Raw genomic sequence first — 20,463 nt, forward strand, 5'->3', positions numbered from 1 at the left:
ATCTGGCTCTCGTCATGGAGGTCGACTCGGATGCTGTCATCAGCGGACTGGAGAAGAAGGACCTCGAGGACATCCATCCAGCAGTCGTCCCAGGAGGCATCATCATCGGACCGGGGAAGGACCTCGAGGACATCCAGGCAGCAGACGACTTGGAAGCGGCTGGCAGTGGGCTGGGGGACTTGTCGAGGCAGCAGAGGAGTCTACTTCTCTCTGATCAGTTCCACCTGTGAAGGGAAAGCCGCATCTCCCCCTCCCTATCAGCTGTCGTGTGGGCTATTCCTTTGGGGGGGGGCCGGGCAGGCGGGCTGATGATTCACCACCAGGAGACTGCTTCTTGGCACTCAGCTGCCCCCTCATGGTTCCTTCACTGCCATGGGAAGTGATGTTCTGTTCCTTCACGATTTCAAATACTTTGGATCTCAGTTTCTGATGATATTGGAGAGGAATGACAATAGTTATGTTTCAAGTGCCTTGTGTAAGTTGCACTCTTTTAGGAGAGTGCAAAAGGGGGATTGCAGCATCTGATATTTAAGAAGTGTGTTACATTTGAAAATGGCAGAAAGTCTTGTTGCAATTTCCAGATATTAAAGGAGGTCCTTTGAGTTCCTCTGTTAATTATCAAATAGTAGCAGTTAAGTGAATACTGTTCAAACAATACCTGTGTTTGTGTTTTATATTGATTTATCTGTTTCATCCTTTCATAAATGTGAGGACTAAAATGGCGGTAGACAAAGGGCTGTTAAGGGTTTTATTGCTTTGGGGGAGCTGGAGCAAGACCCCACTGTGGTCTCTGGAATGTGGGGGGGATGCGTGTATGTGTGGAGGCTGCAGAAATAGGAGACAGTGAGGGTCAGAGGTGTTTGTTTGAGATGACTGGAAAAGACGACCAGTTGTCCTTAAACTCCACCCCTTCCTGTATCATTGGTATGAAAGCCTATCCAGCTTGCTGTTCTGCCTCTCTCTTCTCGCGCCGCTCGGACTGGAAGGTCGTGGCGGCCTGTGGGCAGGGGCCAGGAGTGGGCCTACTCCTGACATTATACATATGATAGGATATGGTTTTGTATGGTAATGTATTGATTGTATTGCATTGTATATTACCATTAAAGTGGATTATTGTTTAACGGTTAATTGTATGCTCTGGACTCCTTCCTGTAATATAACCAGCTTGTTTAGGGACGCGCGGAGATTTGGAAAAGCGGACTAGTTGTCCACTCAAATCTCCTTCAACAGTCACAGAGGCTGGCTGTATCAACTGCTCACACTTCACACCTGTGGAGGGAAACATGTTGAACAGTGAGCGAGGTTAATAACAGTGAGCAGTCAGTGTGAGCGTTCTGTCAGTGTCTCTGCCTCAGTGAGACTCACAGGATCCAGCAGCCAGCAGCAGCAGCAGAGCTACAGAGAACATGGTTGGTGTTGAAGGTGACCTGATGGAGCTTCTCTTCTTCTGCTGCAGCTGACAGCATGATATCAAGTCTTTATAGCAGACTGTGAGGAAGTTCACTTTGCATAGAGAGGGACACTGACAGGCTATAAAAGAAGGACGGACTGTCCTGTCAAGAGTGGTCCAATTGTGGATTTATCTTATGAACATTAATTAACATTATTATTTTGGAAAGAAGGTATATTGTTCGAAACTAAACTTAAAATTACAGTCTTGAACATCCCTGTGTTGTTCCCTTTGTCGGCAACCTTAAGAATGATCTAAGTTATTCTTTCATTCCTCTTTTTTTTATTATTATTTAGTAAAACGCTTCACACCTGCCTTACAAAATAACAGATGGGAGCTATATGAACCCCTCCATTGACGCAGAAAAACACACGTTGGTAGAAACTATGAAAAAGAGGAAGTCACTAACCACCAAACTCAACCGTTGCTTTCACATTGTGTGTTGGTAAAATGCAGTAGTGGTTTGTCGTATTATTTTTGATTACATTTATTTTACTGACCCCTTTTGGTGACAGTAGGAATAATGTGTGTAAGGTGTTTGTAAAGCCTCTGGGCTTCCTTTAACCAGTGTGTGTCTCTAGCACAGTAATACACAGCAGAGTCCCCCGGCTTTAAGCTGGACAGCCGCAGATGCACCATGCTGTTGGTATTATCTCTGGTGATTTCTACACGTCCTTGAACAATGCTTGCATTTATTGTTTTACTTCCATCGTAATAAATTAGCCCCATCCATTGCAGTGCTTTTCCCGCAGGTTGTCTGATCCAGTGCATGCCATACTAAGTGAAATCAAATCCAGATCCCCTGCAAGAGAGACTGAGGGCCTCCTCTGGCTTTTTCACCACTGCAGTGGAGGGGATGGACTCCATAGTGTTATGTTTTGCATGGGGCTTTTGTTGTTTTTGTGTTGAACTTGTTGTATGCTCCTTTTACCCCTCACTACTCTGTCTTTCTGTCTCTGCAGGGCTGGTGTGTGACAGGGGGGCGTGGCTGGTTACTCCTGGCTGCAGATGAGGCACACCTGTCCCCACTCACTTGATTACCTGCTCTTTAAGAGCCTGGCCCTCACCTCACTTCTCTGCCAGAGTATTTTTCATGCTGTCCCGCGGTCCGGAGTGCCTTTCTGCAGCCTGGAGTCTGTTGTAGTTGGTTAAGGAGTTCTTTTTGAGTTTTGGTCGGAAACGTTTTCCCGCAGCTTTGTTTTTGGTTTACTACGGCCAGCCAAGCTCCCTGTCGTCAGTACCTGCCTTGGATTACCTTGTTTATTAAACTTTTTGAAACTTTATTTTTTGTCAGTCTCTGCTTTGGGGTCCCAGTAGTATCTAAACGTCACAGAATACTCTGGCCAATATGGACCCCGCAGAGAATGAGAGACTCAGGGAAGCGCTTGCTGCTCAAGGGGTAATGATAGGGCAACATGACAGAGCTCTGCAGAGAGTTATGGAAGCGATTCGGGATTTAACCGCCGGTGTGACCAACATCGGAGGCCGTATGGAACAGGTCGCAGCACATCTCTCCACACTCCCGCCGACTGCCGATGCTCAAGCTACAGACCCTGCTCCTCCACCTCAAGCTGATCCAGAACGACAGCCCTGCAATCCTCGTGAGCCCTTTATCCCCACACCCGTCAGGTATTCAGGAGATTTAGGGTCTTGTAGTCAGTTCTTACACCAGTGTAGTCTTGTGTTTGAGCAACAGCCTTTCACTTATTCCACTGATAGAACTAGGGTTGCTTTCATCATGAGCCTACTGAGTGATAAAGCAGCAGCATGGGCCCTTGCCATATCTAACAGCAACTCGCCTATTAGTCAGTCTCTGTCGTCTTTTACTGCAGAGATGCGTAGAGTGTTTGATCATCCAGTGAGGGGGAAGGAGGCTGGTAAAAGACTCCTTTCACTCCACCAGGGTTCAGGCTCTGTTGCTGATTTTGCTATTGATTTCCGCATTCTTGCAGCTGAGAGCGGTTGGGGAGACATGGCTTTGCTGGGAATTTTTTATAAGGGGCTTAATGATGAGTTAAAGGATGAACTAGCTGTTAGGGATGAAACCTCCTCCTTAGAGGAGTTGATTTCTCTAGCGATACGACTAGATAACCGCCTCCGCGAGAGGCGTAGGGAGAGATCAGGAAAACATAGCTCCACCTCCTTTCCCCCTCCGTCCAAGTTTCCTAGTCGGCCGGCATTCTCTGGACCTTCTCGCCATCCTCCTGACTCCGGGCCTCCCAGACCTTCTCCAGATACCCAGGTCTCTCCCTTCTTTATGGAGGAGCCCATGCAGCTGGGAAGGATGACGCTTACTCCATCAGAACGTCAACGCCGTCTTCGTCAGAGACTCTGCTTCTACTGTGGCCAGGCTGGTCACGTCAGCGCCGGTTGTCCCTCTCTGCCAAAAGACATGGCTCATCAGCGACAGGGGGAGCACTGATGAGCCACACTTCTATCAACTCAGCCTCCTCCAACCGCATCCCAGTCAAAGGTACTATTTCCTGGTCTCAGAACTCTGTTCCGCTGCAGGTCTTGATTGATTCTGGTGCGGATGACAATTTCATTGACTCTGACTTTGTGATGCAGTCTAAACTTCCTTTTGAGCCTCTTCCAGAACCTAAGGATGTGTTTGCCTTAGATGGGAGACTCCTAGCCCAAGTTACTCACCGTACTGCTCCAGTTTCCCTCAAGATCTCTGGCAACCATCACGAGATAATCTCCCTGTACCTTATCCCCTCACCCATGTCGCCACTCGTTTTAGGTTTTCCGTGGTTGAAGCTCCATAACCCCCACATAGATTGGGCCAACTCGTCTATCATTAACTGGAGTTTATTCTGTCACTCTCATTGCTTACACTCTGCTGTACCCCCCACAGTTACTAGAGCACCAGACCCCCTCAAACCCATTGATCTCACCTCTGTACCCCCTGAATATCACAGTGTCAAGGAGGTTTTCAGCAAGGACCACGCCCTATCCTTGCCGCCTCACCGGCCCTACGATTGTGCCATAGATTTGCTCCCTGGCACCCCCTTTCCGTCTAGTAAACTGTACAATATCTCTAGGCCAGAGAAGGAGGCCATGGAGAGTTACATCTCTGACTCACTCGCTGCTGGGCTTATTCGCCCCTCTTCATCGCCTATGGGCGCAGGTTTCTTTTTTGTGGACAAGGATAAGACCCTACGTCCTTGCATAGACTACAGAGGGCTTAATGAGATCACAGTCAAGAACAAGTACCCCCTTCCACTCATAGACTCAGCCTTTGTTCCCCTTCATGAAGCCACCATCTTCACTAAGTTGGATCTTCGCAATGCGTACCACTTGGTGAGAATAAGGGAGGGGGATGAGTGGAAGACTGCATTCAATACTCCCAGGGGACATTTTGAGTATTTAGTAATGCCTTTTGGGTTAACGAACGCACCTGGGGTTTTTCAAGCTATGATTAATGATGTATTGCGTGACATGTTAAACAGGTTTGTTTTTGTGTACCTTGATGACATCCTTATCTTCTCTCGCACTCTTCAGGAGCATGTCCAGCATGTTAGGCTGGTACTGCAGAGACTTCTTGAGAACAGACTGTACGTTAAGGCTGAGAAGTGCGAGTTTCATGCCTCTTCTGTGAGTTTCCTGGGTTTTATCGTCGACAAGGGACAATTAAGGACTGACCCCGCCAAGGTCCAAGCAGTGACCGAGTGGCCCACTCCCTCTAACAGGAAGCAGTTGCAAAGGTTTCTGGGCTTTGCCAACTTTTATAGAAGGTTTATTCGGGACTATAGTAGGGTAGCAGTGCCTCTGACTAAACTCACCTCTGTCAAGTTGCCTTTTGAGTGGTCTCCTGCAGCTGAGGCAGCTTTTGTAAAACTGAAATGTCTGTTTGCCACTGCTCCTGTGCTCTCTCATTCTGATCCAGGGGTCCAGTTTGTGGTGGAGGTGGATGCCTCTGATTCTGGAGTGGGGGCAGTTTTATCCCAGCGTTCCCCCGCAGACCAGAAGCTCCACCCTTGTGCGTTCTTCTCTCGTCGGCTGACCCCTGCTGAGAGGAATTACGACGTTGGTAATCGGGAGTTGCTGGCAGTGGTTCTGGCCCTTCAAGAATGGAGGCACTGGCTGGAGGGAGCCAACCATCCTTTTATAGTATGGACGGACCATAAGAATTTGTCTTACCTTCGCTCTGCACGCAGGCTCAACTCACGCCAGGCTCGGTGGGCTCTCTTCCTGGGACGGTTCAACTTCACCTTGACCTACCGGCCTGGCTCCAGGAATGTGAAGGCCGACGCCTTGTCCCGGCAGTTCGCTTCCCCAGTGGAGGACTCAAGGGATGCAACCATTCTGCCATCTTCCTGTGTCGTGGGAGCAGCTAGATGGGAGATTGAAAGGGTGGTCCAGGAGGCCCAGGAGGACCATCCAGCGGCTCAGGATTGTCCACCAGACCGGCTGTTCGTTTCCCCCGATGTTAGATCTCCAGTGCTCCAGTGGGGACACACGTCCAAAGTTGCCTGCCATGCAGGTTTTCATCGGACCCTGGCTCTAATTCGACAACGCTTCTGGTGGCCCACTATGTCCGCAGACACGAAGGAGTATGTCTCAGCTTGTTCCGTCTGTGCCCGCAGCAAGGCCTCACATCAGGCCCCCGCTGGCCTTCTTCGCCCACTTCCCATTCCCCACCGGCCCTGGTCCCACATTGCGGTGGATTTTGTGACTGGTCTCCCACCATCAGACGGGAACGACACTATTCTGACCATCGTTGACCGTTTCTCTAAGGCTGTGCACTTTGTCCCCCTGCCTAAACTACCTTCTGCCCTCGAGACTGCCACTCTTCTCACCCAGCATGTTTTTAGGCTGCATGGTATCCCTCAGGATATTGTTTCAGACAGGGGTCCGCAGTTTTCCTCCCAAGTTTGGAAGGCCTTTTGTCGGGCATTGGGGGCGTCGGCCAGTTTGTCCTCTGGGTACCATCCCCAAACCAATGGCCAGACGGAGCGGGCAAATCAGGACCTGGGAACGGCTCTTCGTTGTGTTGCCTCTCGAAACCCAGCCTCATGGTCTCTTCATCTGCCATGGGTTGAGTACGCCCACAACTCCCTGGTGTGCTCTGCCACAGGTATGTCACCCTTTATGGCTTCCAACGGCTTCCAACCTCCCCTTTTCCCGGTTCAAGAGAGAGAGGTGGCAGTTCCCTCAGTACAGGGGCATCTTCGGCGAGCCCGCAGAGTCTGGCGTGAAGCCCGGGCAGCTCTTACCCGCACCTCCGCCCGGAACCAGAGGATGGCGGATCGTCATCGACGACCAGCTCCGGATTACCAACCGGGCCAGAAGGTTTGGCTTTCCTCCCGTGACATCCCTCTTCAAACGGATTCTCGGAAACTCACTCCCAGGTACATTGGACCTTATGAGATAGAACGGGTCATCAATCCTAGTGTGGTTAGGCTTAAGTTGCCTCTTGCCTTGAAGGTGCACCCCACTTTTCATGTGTCACTCCTTAAGAGAGTTTCCTGCAGCCCTCTTTGCCCTCCAACCAAACCCCCTCCACCCCCCCGGCTCATCGACAACCACCCGGCCTTCACTGTACGGAGGTTGCTGAAGGTTCGAAGGTGGGGCCGTGGATACCAGTATTTAGTGGATTGGGTGGGGTATGGGCCAGAGGAGCGACAATGGGTTTCTCGCTCGCTGATTTTGGACCCAAAACTCTTGAGAGACTTTTATGTCCGTTTCCCGGATAGTCCTGGTAGGCCGCCAGGAGGCGTCCTTTGAGGGGGGGGTACTGTTATGTTTTGCATGGGGCTTTTGTTGTTTTTGTGTTTAACTTGTTGTGTGCTCCTTTTACCCCTCACTACTCTGTCTTTCTGTCTCTGCAGGGCTGGTGTGTGACAGGGGGGCGTGGCTGGTTACTCCTGGCTGCAGATGAGGCACACCTGTCCCCACTCACTTGATTACCTGCTCTTTAAGAGCCTGGCCCTCACCTCACTTCTCTGCCAGAGTATTTTTCATGCTGTCCCGCGGTCCGGAGTGCCTTTCTGCAGCCTGGAGTCTGTTGTAGTTGGTTAAGGAGTTCTTTTTGAGTTTTGGTCGGAAACGTTTTTCCGCAGCTTTGTTTTTGGTTTACTACGGCCAGCCAAGCTCCCTGTCGTCAGTACCTGCCTTGGATTACTTTGTTTATTAAACTTTTTTGAAACTTTATTTGTCAGTCTCTGCTTTGAGGTCCCAGTAGTATCTAAACGTCACACATAGTCTGGCCATTCAAAGCTGCAAAATAACCAGAAGGAAAAGGACACGAGTGACAAAAAGACAGGAATAAATGGCAGCGCTTTAAATGCATCCAATTAAGTTTAAAATGAGGTGTATTGTTTTCGCACAATTTTTAAACAAACATAACACATGACAAATAATATACAGTGAAGGAAGAGGCAAACATCCCACTGGGCTTTATTTGAATCCTCCACCTAAATAAAATGTTCAATGTTATAGAAAACACAAGGTTAATATAATAAAACATGTGAATTCAGTAGTGATGGCAAATTAGAAAAGATGATATTGCAGCATGAACCTGAGCAACTTACAGGACAGACAGAGGGCTGTCAGAAGAATCAGTCTGTCCGTCTTCTCGAGACTGAAAAGAGAAACGCAGTGACCCAGAAGTCAGTGGGGGGGACAGAAGTATACTCTCTGAAAACTCTGGATTTGCGATGGGAGGGGCTAATATTTTGGGATAAGGGAGTATTCAAATATATCTCTTGGATAAAAATGTGTTGCATGTAATTTTAGGCTTTTTAACGACACTGGTTTCACTGACCAACAGACTCAAAGTCAAAAGTCAAAGTCAACTTTAATATACATTTGTCTGTGTGTTTGTACAGACAGAGAGATCGAAATAACGTTTCCAACAATCCCCAATACAATAATACAAATATGTATAAATATGTATATCTATTTATACAATCAACAGACACATTTACACACGCACACAAATTAAGACCTTCTAGGATAACTTTTGCTTGTGATTTGCAAAAAATATTCAATGACGTATTAAATTACCATTTTCCCTTGACTGTTTCTGTTTCAACAAGCTCATCTAAGTGTAAAAATAATTTGTATAATGAAGAAGACAAGGTGGACAAACACTACAGAAACAATCAGAAAATACCTCAATCAATCATTTGATATCTAACCAAATCACTTGTAAAATGTCCTCCCATCATGCAACTGTGTCAAATGTTACATATTTTCTTGAAATAGACAAAAGCTATTTAGCATTTCACTGGCACTATCATGCTCATTTTCAGGTTCATATTTGTATTCTGTGCCTCTACTGTGACATGTTTACATGCTTTAATGTTCAAAAAGGTCTTTGTTTGTGTGGTGTGGGAGGGAACGTTGGGATTTCAGTCTTTGCAGGCCATTTACATGTACAAAAACCTAACACTACAGGAAAGGGAAAATCCCAAAAAGCATTATAGGGCACCTTTCAAAAAAGGCCAAGCATAATGATATTTGTATTTTTGATGTGCATATGTTTCACAAAAATATATAAAACTAGCATAGTAAGAGAAAGCTAATGTTATTTTACTCAGCCATTTAAATGTGTCTGTAGTGTAAGAAGCATGTGTTATGTAAAAAGATATGAGAAGTGATTTCATAGAATGATCTGGCATTCAGCTCATGTTGTCAGATAATGCTGGTCCTGTTTATGTGCAGCACATACTGGTCCGACCAATTCCCTACGTGGTTTTGTGTGATAGAATCGGTTATTTCTTTCTTTCATGGGCCTCTCATTACATTACATTACATGTTACTTTTATCCAAAGCGACTTACATACTCAATACTGTGGGCAGGGGCGGACTGGGACTAAAAATCAGCCCGGGCATCTCGACCGGCCCACTTCGGTACCACTAGTAAATTGTCAACAGGGGGGGGTGCTAGTGACTTTTCCGACTGGCCCACATCGTCCGACCGGTCCACTTCGGTACCAGCCCATCGGGATTCGTCCCACAGCCTCCCTCTCATTCAATGCAACAGACAACTCAGTTTTAGATTAAGATTAAGAACATCTTCTTAAATTGCACAGAACCTTTACATTTTCCAATGCATGTATTGTTATGCAAGAGACGGATGGTGTTTGTTCTCATGTGAAAATAAAGTGATGCAATCATCATGCATGCTGAGATTAATAGTCACCACAGTGAACAAATCACTTGCCTTTTTTAGATTAATATTACATTTTGGAGCTTTTAGTCATAACACAAAGATCTTATTTTCCCCACACATATATAGAAATCACTTAAGCATATTTGCAGGGACATATGATTCACAATCCTTTTAATAATAGTTTTTTTTTCATCTCTCTTTCCATCTGTTGTAATCTGATAACGGTAAAAGCTTTGCACAGACATCAAGTCATGTACTCAAATGCACCACGAAAGGATTCAAACAACTGCAAACAATAACACATGTATTTCCTTTTTTCAAATTATTAAGGATTTAAATGAAAATATGCGGAGAGATTTGTTATCAGTGAAAAGTGTAAAAACTGTGGAATATATATATAATTACAGGAGTTGTTGTTCATGGTATTTAGATTATTTTATATGAAAAAGCGTTTGAAGCAACAGTAGTGTTTGTATATGAAATTCCATATATGCACAGTTTTAAGCCCATCTTTCTCTTCTCGGCCAAAGCTGCAGAGATAATCCATAAGAGACCTCATCCCGACTCTGGCGTACGCAGATCACTGCTGTTTACGCTTTACACGCAGACACATGCTCGCACAGGGAGAAAAGAAAACGACTGGATGATAGAAGGACATTAATTTTAGGACATTTACAAACACAAGTAGACCAGGATCTCCACCGAAGCTGTCATCATGAGTATTAAACAAGCCTGCATCTTTCTCAGGGGAGGATCGAGGAGACAAGTAAGACATTTTTTTTATTACAGCACAGTTTATGATTTCATTTCATTTTACTCGGTCTTAAAAGTGTTTTCTCTCTACCAAAAGTATAATCATTGTTCTCTTATTGGTTTATCAGGAATGTATTTCTTACTATCATCTGATCATTTTGTATGAAACAAACACTGTTTTGTTAACATGGTTATTCTTATAAGGGGTCAATTTGAGCTGATGGCACAAGTGTTAACCGAGTCTCGTGTGGAGTAGATTGAGAAGGCACACTTTTTATCAGAGCTCAGTTTGTGTGCTTTTTCCATGACGTTAAAAAAATATGTTTACAAAAAAACGTTATAATTTATATACAAAATAGAATATATTTTCACAGGTTCTAATCTGAATTGTTTACTTTATATACACAGAAATTCGAATGATGTGCTGATGGAGTAATCCTAAAATTAATATACTTTACATTTGATCTGGGATCAATCAGAAAGGATACTGTAAGATTAAAAAAAAATGTTTTCAGAAAGGATTGAACAGATTACATACGTACAAATTAAGTACATAAAGCTTAGTTCATCTGGTCTTTAGTTATTACATACTGACAATCCATGTGAACAACAATATTACATTTACAAAAAGACCATATGCACCTTTATAAGCAGCTTAAATAAACACCTTAATGTTAAGAGAGGCAGTGAAAATATGAATACAACACATTTAATTTTAATTTAAAGTGTTCATCAAAGAGCATAGCATGGTCGGTACTGAGAAATATTGGACTCATTTGTTGTAATGATAAGAGATAAAATGGACTTTTATTAATCCCTCGTGGGGAAATGGTTTCTCTGCATTTGACCCATCCTAGTGTTCGGAGCAGTGTGCTGCCATTTTGAACGGCGCCCGGGGAGCAGTGTAATCTGGGTGTGTACTTTAATGAAGGTGGTCAAATAAAATGGGTGAAAAATGGTTGCCCATCCTAAAAACACATGTTAAAAAATTATTTGACATGTAAAGTTCTGGTCCAATTTAATACAGTTTGTTCAAATTGCTCTTAATTCCATAAAGGATTCATTCTTAGTCTGAGATACATATCCGTATATGTATGAACGGAGCTGATTGGAGGGCATGCCTTGACACAATATTATTTGCGGGAATCACAAAAACTACTCTTTCAAATACCTTCTAACAACATTTCCTACTTCTGTCCATTCTGGTTTTGCAGACAAGGGCTCTTACAAACGATGAGATTGAAGGTAGTTATTTGTTTGCTTTCAGATACAATGTGTTACAATCTACAGCAAGTTTCAAATTCTAGTCACAAGCATCTTAATGATGTCTCCCTTTTAGAGTTACGTGAAGCTTTCGTAGAGTTTGATAAAGACAAGGATGGTTTCATATCCTGTAAAGATTTGGGGAACCTGATGAGGACGATGGGGTACATGCCCACTGAAATGGAGCTCATTGAACTCAGTCAGAACATCAACATGAACTGTGAGTAATATCCTCCAATGTCTGACTGGAAAACAAACACAAACTCCATTAGTGCCAATCAAGTTGGTTAATAAAGAACAGCTAAAACCCATCATTATAACTTAGATATCTCCCTTTTTATTGCCAATATAACTACAGTTTTGTAGTTTAAACAAGCAAATTCATTATCTGGTATATGGTTTTTAAAATATCTTCAAGACTGATGGACTACAGGAAACGTGTCTTTCACGCTCTCCTTAACAAGGGTCTCCTGGGACGACGAAAAACATTTGCATATTTATATTTCGAAAGTAGCCTGACAGAACAGAGGAGCAGAGTACAGATATATAATCTTATACTCGATATCTTACAGTTAAATGTGAACCATGCATAAAGCATTTGCATTTCACTGTGATTTAGAGTAAGTCCATCATGTATAACAAAGACGATAAATGTCCAGGAGAAGTGTGCTTGGATGTTTGATCAAAATTGTCAGTGCAGCAGAATGAAATGTAAAGCATTAAAACAGACAGCCACTAATTACCAGAGATAAAAAACAATGTATTCACGATGATATTAAAGTGCTTTTCCTCTGACTGAGTAATATTTCATTATTTGTCTTATCCCAGTGGGGGGACATGTGGACTTTGAGGATTTTGTGGAGCTAATGACCCCCAAGCTCGTGGCTGAAACTGCAGGGATGATCGGGTTGAAGGAACTTAAAGACGCATTTCGAGAGGTGAGCTCAGCGCACCTACTCTCTCTCTTTCTGCTCTCTGGCACCCCATGGTGGATGTAACATGAACATACAGTCAAATCTGAAAATCCAGCAAAACGTTTGATTGTAATTTGAGTCGGAATTGTCCACAAGCTTTGCAATGGTTTGTTTTTCCTTTACCTCGCTCCTGCAGTTTGATTTAGACGGTGACGGTAGTATCACATCCGGGGAGCTGAGACATGCCATGATAAAGTTACTAGGAGAGAAGACCTGCAAAAAAGAAATCGAGGCGGTGGTCAGAGAGGCTGACAACAATGGAGACGGAACAGTGGACTTTGAAGGTTAGTAACAAACACACACGAACACACATGCATGAAAAAATAGGTGTATCTTTAATTTGAAGCAGGATAAATGTAATCAATAATCTTTGGTTGAAATAACTGCTTTTAAGTGTTAAAGAAAAGATGCAGGGCTCTGGTATAAGCTAACTCTGACAACAATGTCTGCCATGAAGAAAATACACTCTTTAATGCCAAAGCTGAACTTAGTGTGTCGCTTTCTGATTTGTATTAGTTTGAAATACTGTACAAGAATGTAGCTAATCAATATCCCAATGATTGTCTTTACAGAGTTTGTGAAAATGATGTCACAGAAATGAGGACAAGGATTTTTCTCGATGATCACGAATAGAAAGAAGTGTTTTTTTTCAATTATATGATAACGTACTTCTTATGAATACTTGTATTTATGTTATTGTTGTTTAATTTTCATCTGTGTCATGCGGAGCTCAATTTATTAAAGTATGCAAGCAAATGTCGTCGTTGTGTTCAAATGGATGATTAAACAGATGTTAAGGTTTAAGCAGTAGCTCCAAACGGCTACCCACTACTTTTCAGTTTTGCAAATTCTAAAACGTTGTGGTCCGGATTCAGTCAGCTGTTCAAAAAGTAATAAATGAATGATGTAAGAGATGTCTGTGATGTCTAGCTAAGCATGTCGGTGTAAGCCTACTTCTTTCTAAGGATATCTGTTGTTATTTATACAAGTTTAGTAGTTGTGGACAACAACATCCCCTCATCCTACTCCAGCCGGCTGTAGAAAGGGTCTGCAGTGAATTTAATCGGATCCAGAGGACATAATCTGAGAATGTTTAGCACTGACCTCGCCAAAAGTAAGGGTTACATCTGTCCGATGACACCTGTAGGAAATAATCTCAGCAGGACCGAGTGTCCTCTGCCGCCTCTCCCATGCTCCTGTCTCAATAAGGTGGGAAGCTGGCCATCTGCTTTAAGTACTATTATGTCAATATTAGACATCTTTAGTTACTTCTCACTTTGAGGATTCAGATTAGTTTGACAAAATATAATTGAGCAAAAACATGTCGATGTGTTTATAGGTTGAGCTCCCCAGCATTTCATAAATGGGATATTACCAGCGTCAACATTAGCGAGGCTAACACATTAATGTATTGCTCATTATAATATTGTGATATAATGACTTTTTTCTCTTTTGGTAGTTTAAGTATATTTTGATGCCAATACATCTCAGTTGTTCTACACTGTTGATGTTATGCATTGAATATAATAAAAAATGTCCCTTAACATTAGTCAGGGGTCATTAGTTTGCTCAATAACAGAAAGATTGGGAATCACTGGTTCAGACCGACCTTTACAGTTTAACTCAATCTGCATTTGATTTATTTAACAAGCCGATTATTATTCATTTGAACAAATATGGCTATTATTTCGGAATGGCAGATTGCCAACGACAATAAAAAATAACAGATTTATTTCCAACCTCTTTGTTCGTTTGGCATCGTTCACAGAAAATAATCCCTCTATGTTCGCTAATGCTTTTGCATAACACAAAAGGCCAATACGAACATTGTGGTGAGTGATAAAAGCTATTTTTGTCTTGACAATAATAATGGTCCTAATCTTTTGAGAGCGTCAAGATTGTCAGTGAAAAAACCCTACTGAGCGCTATGGAGTCAAGATGACATGCAATGGCTGGAAAACAAAAAAACGATATTGGTTCACGAACCTGTGTGACCAATATTAAGAATGAAAACATTGTTTGTGAAAAATATACATATGTCAGAAAAGGTTTTAAAGCATTGCAGATAAAGCTAGATGAGCTTGTTATATTATAATGTGGTGGAGAGTTTTGCTTATGTAATATGATCAAGTCTTTCTACAAGACAGCCACCCCTTATAGCTGAGCTTTGACGGTAATGCTCAATATTTCACTTTTTATACAATTAGCTTGAGAGTCAAATCCTACACAGGTCACAAGCTAAATGTCAAATCACACGTCATGAAACAACATCATGCAACCACATACAGTCGATCTCAGGAATAATCTGTCTCTCTGGGCTGGATTAGTTCCGTCTCTGTAATCCTCATCATGGGACCCTCAGATGAGCAGATGGCAGATAAGACAAGATCACCACTCTAATTCTCATCTACTAAGTAACCAAAAAAAGTAATAAGAGCTGAAACTGAATGTGAAAGTTTGATATGTGAGTGTGTTTAAATCAAAACCATAATTACTTTTGGCCATTTCCATGGAGAATGGTGTTATTTTAAACAATCAAAGTATTAAACAGGCTATTTTTCTGTAATAAAAACAATGTGTCTCGTAAAACCAATCACGGATATGTTGCATACATACTCTTTTTTTTACACACAGTCCTCCATACTGATTAATGGCATGCATTTATTTGTTATTTGGATTCCAAAATACCTGAATGTCTGCATGACAGACAAGTGTAAACCACAGGCAAACCACCAACGACAACAAATAGATTTATAATGACATACAAGCATAGGTGATAAGAAGAGAAGGAATAACCACAGTGTGTTAATATACGTTTGGCATTCGTGTTGGAAAATAAATAGAAATGTCTATGTTTTCACAGTTTTCACAGTTTTTTGGTTGAATCATCCTCATGCTAACTCGAGTGTTTGTGTGCATGCGTCCAGGGATCAGGACAGATAGGTTTCACATGCAAATAGCATTCACTAACAGATTGGATCTCATTGCACGTGCAGGTGATGTCAGCTCCTAGTTTGCAGCAAAATGATTTAGCATGTAACACTTCCTCACATCATCCATAATAATACGCACATCTTGTTGTCGATCTTAAAACCAACACCACTTGAAAGCATGGTCAATGGCTTGTGTAATTCTTAGGGCAGATACACACAGTGATTCATCGACTGGAATGAGATGCGTCACCTACAACGAGCAGCTGGGTAAGGCATCCCGGCCTGATGAGTATCGGTATTTGGCAGCAGCAACTTCAGAGGTCGGGGCTGAACATGAAGTCCAAAGCTTGTCTCTCCGCTGCAGCCACATTTGGATGCCAGAGGTCCACACTCAAAATGACTCGGGGTCCCGAATCTGGAGACCCTTTACAAAAAGACGCAGATGCAACATTAGGTAAATATGTGACAGAAACGAGTCATGGTTCAACTGTTGAGAACAACTCAAGTAAAAGAGCAACATCTTTAAAGGTCCACTATTATACTGTTTTTCATCAATATATTATAGCTCTCAGATATATACAACATGTCTCTGAAGTGTTTGGCTCCAAACACCAAACAGATCTTTGCAGCATTACCCATAATCCCCTCTGTTTCAGCCCTGTTTCCATAGAGCTGATTCTCTGTCTGTTACTTTAGATGAAAATAAGGAGCCCCTCCCCACCTCCCTCTGAGAGAGATTTGGTTACAAAGAACACATTGGTGCTCCAGGAGGAGATTCAGGTGATAAGGTGTGGGGGGGCGGGGGGGGTTACCTTGGTTGGTGATTGGCTAACGGTTACACAAGCCAAAACATCGTTATGACATCATAAAGTGGCCAAAATCTGATCAGCTCGTTTTCAGACAGGTTTTTATAGAAATGGATCAGGACAAAAAGAGAGGGGGTCTTTTTTCCTGAAACGTTCAGAATCTCTTTCCACAGAGGGGACACATGTTGATGTATGAAAGACATGAAGAAGTGGATTTTGCATAATAGCTGACCTTTAAAACAAAACCAAGGACACTCACATTTTAATTTCACAAGCTGCATATTTGGAATTCAGACATCATGCATTACATTTCATTGTAACAGTCATTCACCTGTAATGACAAGAGTACTAATAAAAGCATTCAAAATAATGCTATAGGTGCTTGTGTTTTGAAGTGATTCAGATGGACTAACCCTTGTGGGAGACGGTGTGGAGGAAGGAGTCGTCAACCAGGAGGCAGTGCCCCTCCGACCAGCACTGAGGCTCCCCTCCCACCACCAGCTCACACAGGGAGGGAGTCTGCAGACCTACCAAAGTGACATCTGTTTAAACTTTGGAACACAAAGTGTTGTGGTTACAATCAGCTGAGAAGATTACGCACTGTTGTCCTCTCTGTGCTCACAGTGGAAAGGATTACAGCCAGACGGAACAAACTTAATGTGCTGAGGAGAAAATATCCCCTGACCCACAAAGAACCACATGGTGCAAAGCTTGAGTACTTAAAACTAAATGCAGGGAAAAAATATTTATTTTTACTTACCAAGATGACAACGTAGGCGAGTATTAGTGGGTCCGTAGGAGCTACCCAACGTGGCTCCGGGCCCTAACAGCCAAAATCCAGCAGATCCTAAAGAGTTGCTGCTGATGAACGTACGCAGAGAGAGAAGAGTCCGGTAGGTGCAGGGACTGGAGCGACAGTTTCCTGCCACAGAAACACCTGCGCTGTATAAAGAAAACACTGCCTGGCCCTGAAAGAGACAATGCCTTATGACTCAGATACACTTGAGAGTAACACAGGATCAAGCAATGTATACTCCTATAAATATCAGAGCCTCTAATAGAGATCAAATGAACGATACTTATCACAAGAAAACTAACACATACTTTAGTTTTTTGTCTATTGGCTGAATTGAGAATGATTGAACCATCTTTGTTGTGGTTGCAGAATTAGAAAACTAATCCAAAAAGTGTCGATAGCATACAACTCTACTTGCATTAAGGTCTGGATTCAAATATCAATGTGTGTTTTTTGTACGTGAGAAATTGGACACTTTGACAGTATTATGGCAGTTTGCAATTATGTGTATACATATGATGTTAGTGTTTTTCGCTCGGTCCCTTTTCTTGTAGCGGGGCCTGAAAGATTGAAGTTGCGTGTATACCTTTGGTCCCACACAGGTCCAGCCAAGTTTTGAGTCGATACCCCGCTGGTATACAGCCTTGAATTCAGCCAAGATTACAGAATAGTTGGCTTCCAAGACCTCGATGTCATGCCGATGAGCATCTCTTGGGAAGAAAGGAACACTTGGGACATCTGGCAGGAAGAAGAGATGAGGCTTCTGTATCGCAGAGTGATCGTTCAGATGGACCTGAAGCGACAGCAAAAAAGCAATTAATTATTCACAATGTTTCCTTTCTCTGCTGTTTACCCTTCAAACAAAAAGCACTTCCAACTGAGGTGTTATGATGCGTTTACACGAGATTAAACATGCTTTGACAACATGTTCAATTCCATGCGATATAACATTAGATACACACGCACGGATTACACGTGTACCTGCTCACGGAGGCTCTTATGAATGCGGCCCATGCCCACCCAACTGTAGCGCTTGGCATACTCTTGCAGGGCTGCGTACAGTTTCTTGGCTTCTGCAGATGCCTGAGCTGGGAACAAGGCATGACTCATCACTGGGGTGAGGTATCCTTGTCCCTGCTCCTCATCCTCCTCAGTTTCCATGGAAATAAAGGGAGTAATCTGATCACTTCTCAACAGCTTGGATCGTGCACTACCCTTGGTTACATCACAGCTACCGCCACGGGACATAATAGACCGCCTTGAGCCCGACTTAAGCTTTCCGGCATGTGCGTGACCTGGGATCGGCAGGTCGGAGCCCATCCGATAGCAGTGCCACAGGAAGAGGAGCAGCAGGGTCCACAGAAGGCCACTCAGGGAATGGACACCCAGCTCAACATACGGAGGCACGGCCAGCGTGTTCATTGAGTCCATCCTTTAAATGTGTGAGAATCTAAGATACGGAAACAGAAACAGACCAAGAGTTTATGGCAATCCTTGTTAAAATAGAAAATCAGTAAAATACAAATTATATATATATATTTTACTGGTCTGGAACAAATTCCTTTGGTCACTCCAGACTTTAAACTAGTAGCCTTGAAGGTGCTGTTTCCAATAAGTGGTGTTATTTTTTAACATAACATAAACAACAGTGTTAAGAGTTCTATACGATACGATACGATAATACTTTATTTGTCAGATCAGGTCTGAAATTTGACTTGCGTCACAGCAGCTCCATGTCCAACATCCATAGACAAATATCCAGACACAAATACATGAAACACAAACAACAAACATTTAACATAGCAGCACAACCAGTGAGAGAAAAGCTGCTCAAAGAGCCTTCAGCTGATCTGATTCAGCTCTGTGTTTACTGAGAGGATTGACTGATGCACAAAGGAGTGCTTCATTCTGATTGAATCGTGGGACCCTGTATCTCCAATTAGATGGTAGCAGTTCATATTCACTGTTAACATGGTTTGGGTCAGAGATGATGTTGTTGGACAGCCTCACGGTTGTTATGATAGGCTGAGTCATGGAGTCATATATGACATCGTTTGGCTCGTGAAATCCTAACAGATCATTATAAGTGTCTCTTTTTGCCAACAAGCACAGCCTGAAGGTAATGATGGAGTGTCCCAAATTCAAACAGCCCACTGGCTCAAATGTTATGTTCTTAACTTTAATTATTGTCAGGGTCACAGGAGGCGGAAGCCTATCCCAGCATGCACTTAGTAGTGAAACAGTCATGACATGTTGCCAGTCCATCACGCAGCCACTAACCCTTTTGCTAAATTGTCTGTGACTGCACGGTGTTATGTAAGCTCTGCTCTCGGACCTCTCTGAGCAGACTAGCTGTCGATCTAAAGATTTCACAGCAGGAAATATTCTGAAGTCATGCGAAGGCTTTCCATTTACACTGTTGGTGGCCATTTCAGATTCAATGTATGTGTCTTTCCTTTAAAATCCCCTAAATGTATTATATCTAACTAAAGTAAATGATAAAAACCCGAATTAAATGTTGTTCTTGGTTGCTTATCTGCTTTACTTCCTTAAAGTTCAACTTTTGTCTCACTATGACTTTTTTATTCTGAACATAGTCAATGAAATCCTAAAAGTTGTGTGTCTCTGTCAATTTACTTTCAGCTATAAAAGAATGAATCTATAAGCAATATTAACATCACATTGGTAGCAATATATTAATTGTATGTCTATTCGAATGTAAAGTGCAGTCAATATATGTTTCATTCTGGTTCTATATATATATATATATATATATATATATCGTATATCAGCTACAACTGTTTATTTATAAATGACTATTTCAAAATAAGCAGATAACAGAGCAGACCAAGTTATGTTCTGTGAGCATCGTTTTAAGTGGGAAGGCTCTTTCCTCTTAGGCTTTTCCCAACAAATTCGTTTTAGTTGCATCAATTGCATTCTATGTGGTGATACTTCCTACAGGAAACACCTATAGGCTACGCATGCTAAAGATGTTTCACAAATTATGAACCAGGGTCGTTTTTTATGTGCAATCGCTTCAGCATTCATTTTGTTACTTGCTCTGCGCCAGCCCCCACAGCTCAGCTGGTTCATGTATAATGTCCGCATCCCATGTTAGCGCAAACATCCACCCATTACATGAAACCGCGGCACACGCATGTTCGCCATGCAAACCGTGTATGGCACATGCAGGCCTTTAAATGAGCAAACATACACGATGTACCCCCTGCGTGCCTCCTCTCACATCTCTGTCTGATTACCTTGGTGCACCGTGCAGCGCTGTGTCGGACCCACTTCAGCACCGTGCTGGTGGACAGCTCATCCAGCGCTCACTGACAAAATGTGGATATCTCCCGCGCGCCG

The 20,463-nt window shown here is 43.0% G+C and overlaps 2 protein-coding genes across 3 annotated transcripts; one reads left to right on the forward strand and one right to left on the reverse strand.

The window, feature by feature from the left end:
• The first annotated feature begins 10,201 nt into the window (after positions 1-10,201).
• cabp5b (calcium binding protein 5b) lies at positions 10,202-13,486 on the forward strand. Its single transcript, XM_034089810.2, has 6 exons — positions 10,202-10,338; positions 11,540-11,570; positions 11,665-11,808; positions 12,417-12,526; positions 12,699-12,846; positions 13,135-13,486. The coding sequence occupies exons 1-6, from the start codon at positions 10,288-10,290 to the stop codon at positions 13,161-13,163; spliced, it is 513 nt and encodes a 170-aa protein (XP_033945701.1). The 5' UTR covers positions 10,202-10,287; the 3' UTR covers positions 13,164-13,486.
• Positions 12,686-20,442, reverse strand: asphd1 (aspartate beta-hydroxylase domain containing 1). Of its 2 annotated transcripts, XR_004552667.1 has the most exons (7): positions 20,361-20,442; positions 18,079-18,547; positions 17,684-17,890; positions 17,062-17,269; positions 16,715-16,828; positions 15,750-15,919; positions 12,686-12,775 (listed from the first exon to the last, which is right to left on the reverse strand). XR_004552667.1 is itself a non-coding variant. In XM_034089809.1 (6 exons), the coding sequence occupies exons 2-6, from the start codon at positions 18,526-18,528 to the stop codon at positions 15,810-15,812; spliced, it is 1,089 nt and encodes a 362-aa protein (XP_033945700.1). In that variant the 5' UTR covers positions 18,529-18,547; positions 20,361-20,442; the 3' UTR covers positions 15,152-15,809. The 2 variants fall into 2 exon arrangements, 1 of the variants encoding a protein (XP_033945700.1); XM_034089809.1 differs by lacking the exon at positions 12,686-12,775 and having other exon boundaries at positions 15,152-15,919.
• Between the last annotated feature and the right edge of the window lie 21 nt (positions 20,443-20,463).

Source organism: Pseudochaenichthys georgianus, chromosome 8, assembly GCF_902827115.2.
Source record: "Pseudochaenichthys georgianus chromosome 8, fPseGeo1.2, whole genome shotgun sequence".
In the NCBI taxonomy this organism is placed as follows: domain Eukaryota; kingdom Metazoa; phylum Chordata; class Actinopteri; order Perciformes; family Channichthyidae; genus Pseudochaenichthys; species Pseudochaenichthys georgianus.

Excerpts from the sequence above, each read along its gene's own strand:
- cabp5b (XM_034089810.2), top strand. The coding sequence starts at position 10,288 with ATGAGTATTAAACAAGCCTGCATCTTTCTCAGGGGAGGATCGAGGAGA. Across the intron at positions 11,571-11,664 it reads TACAAACGATGAGATTGAAG|AGTTACGTGAAGCTTTCGTA; the intron begins GTAGTTATTTGT and ends TCTCCCTTTTAG. Across the intron at positions 12,847-13,134 it reads CGGAACAGTGGACTTTGAAG|AGTTTGTGAAAATGATGTCA; the intron begins GTTAGTAACAAA and ends TTGTCTTTACAG.
- asphd1 (XM_034089809.1), bottom strand. The coding sequence starts at position 18,528 with ATGGACTCAATGAACACGCTGGCCGTGCCTCCGTATGTTGAGCTGGGT. Across the intron at positions 17,891-18,078 it reads ATAAGAGCCTCCGTGAGCAG|GTCCATCTGAACGATCACTC; the intron begins GTACACGTGTAA and ends CTGTCGCTTCAG. Across the intron at positions 17,270-17,683 it reads GGACCTGTGTGGGACCAAAG|GGCCAGGCAGTGTTTTCTTT; the intron begins GTATACACGCAA and ends TGTCTCTTTCAG.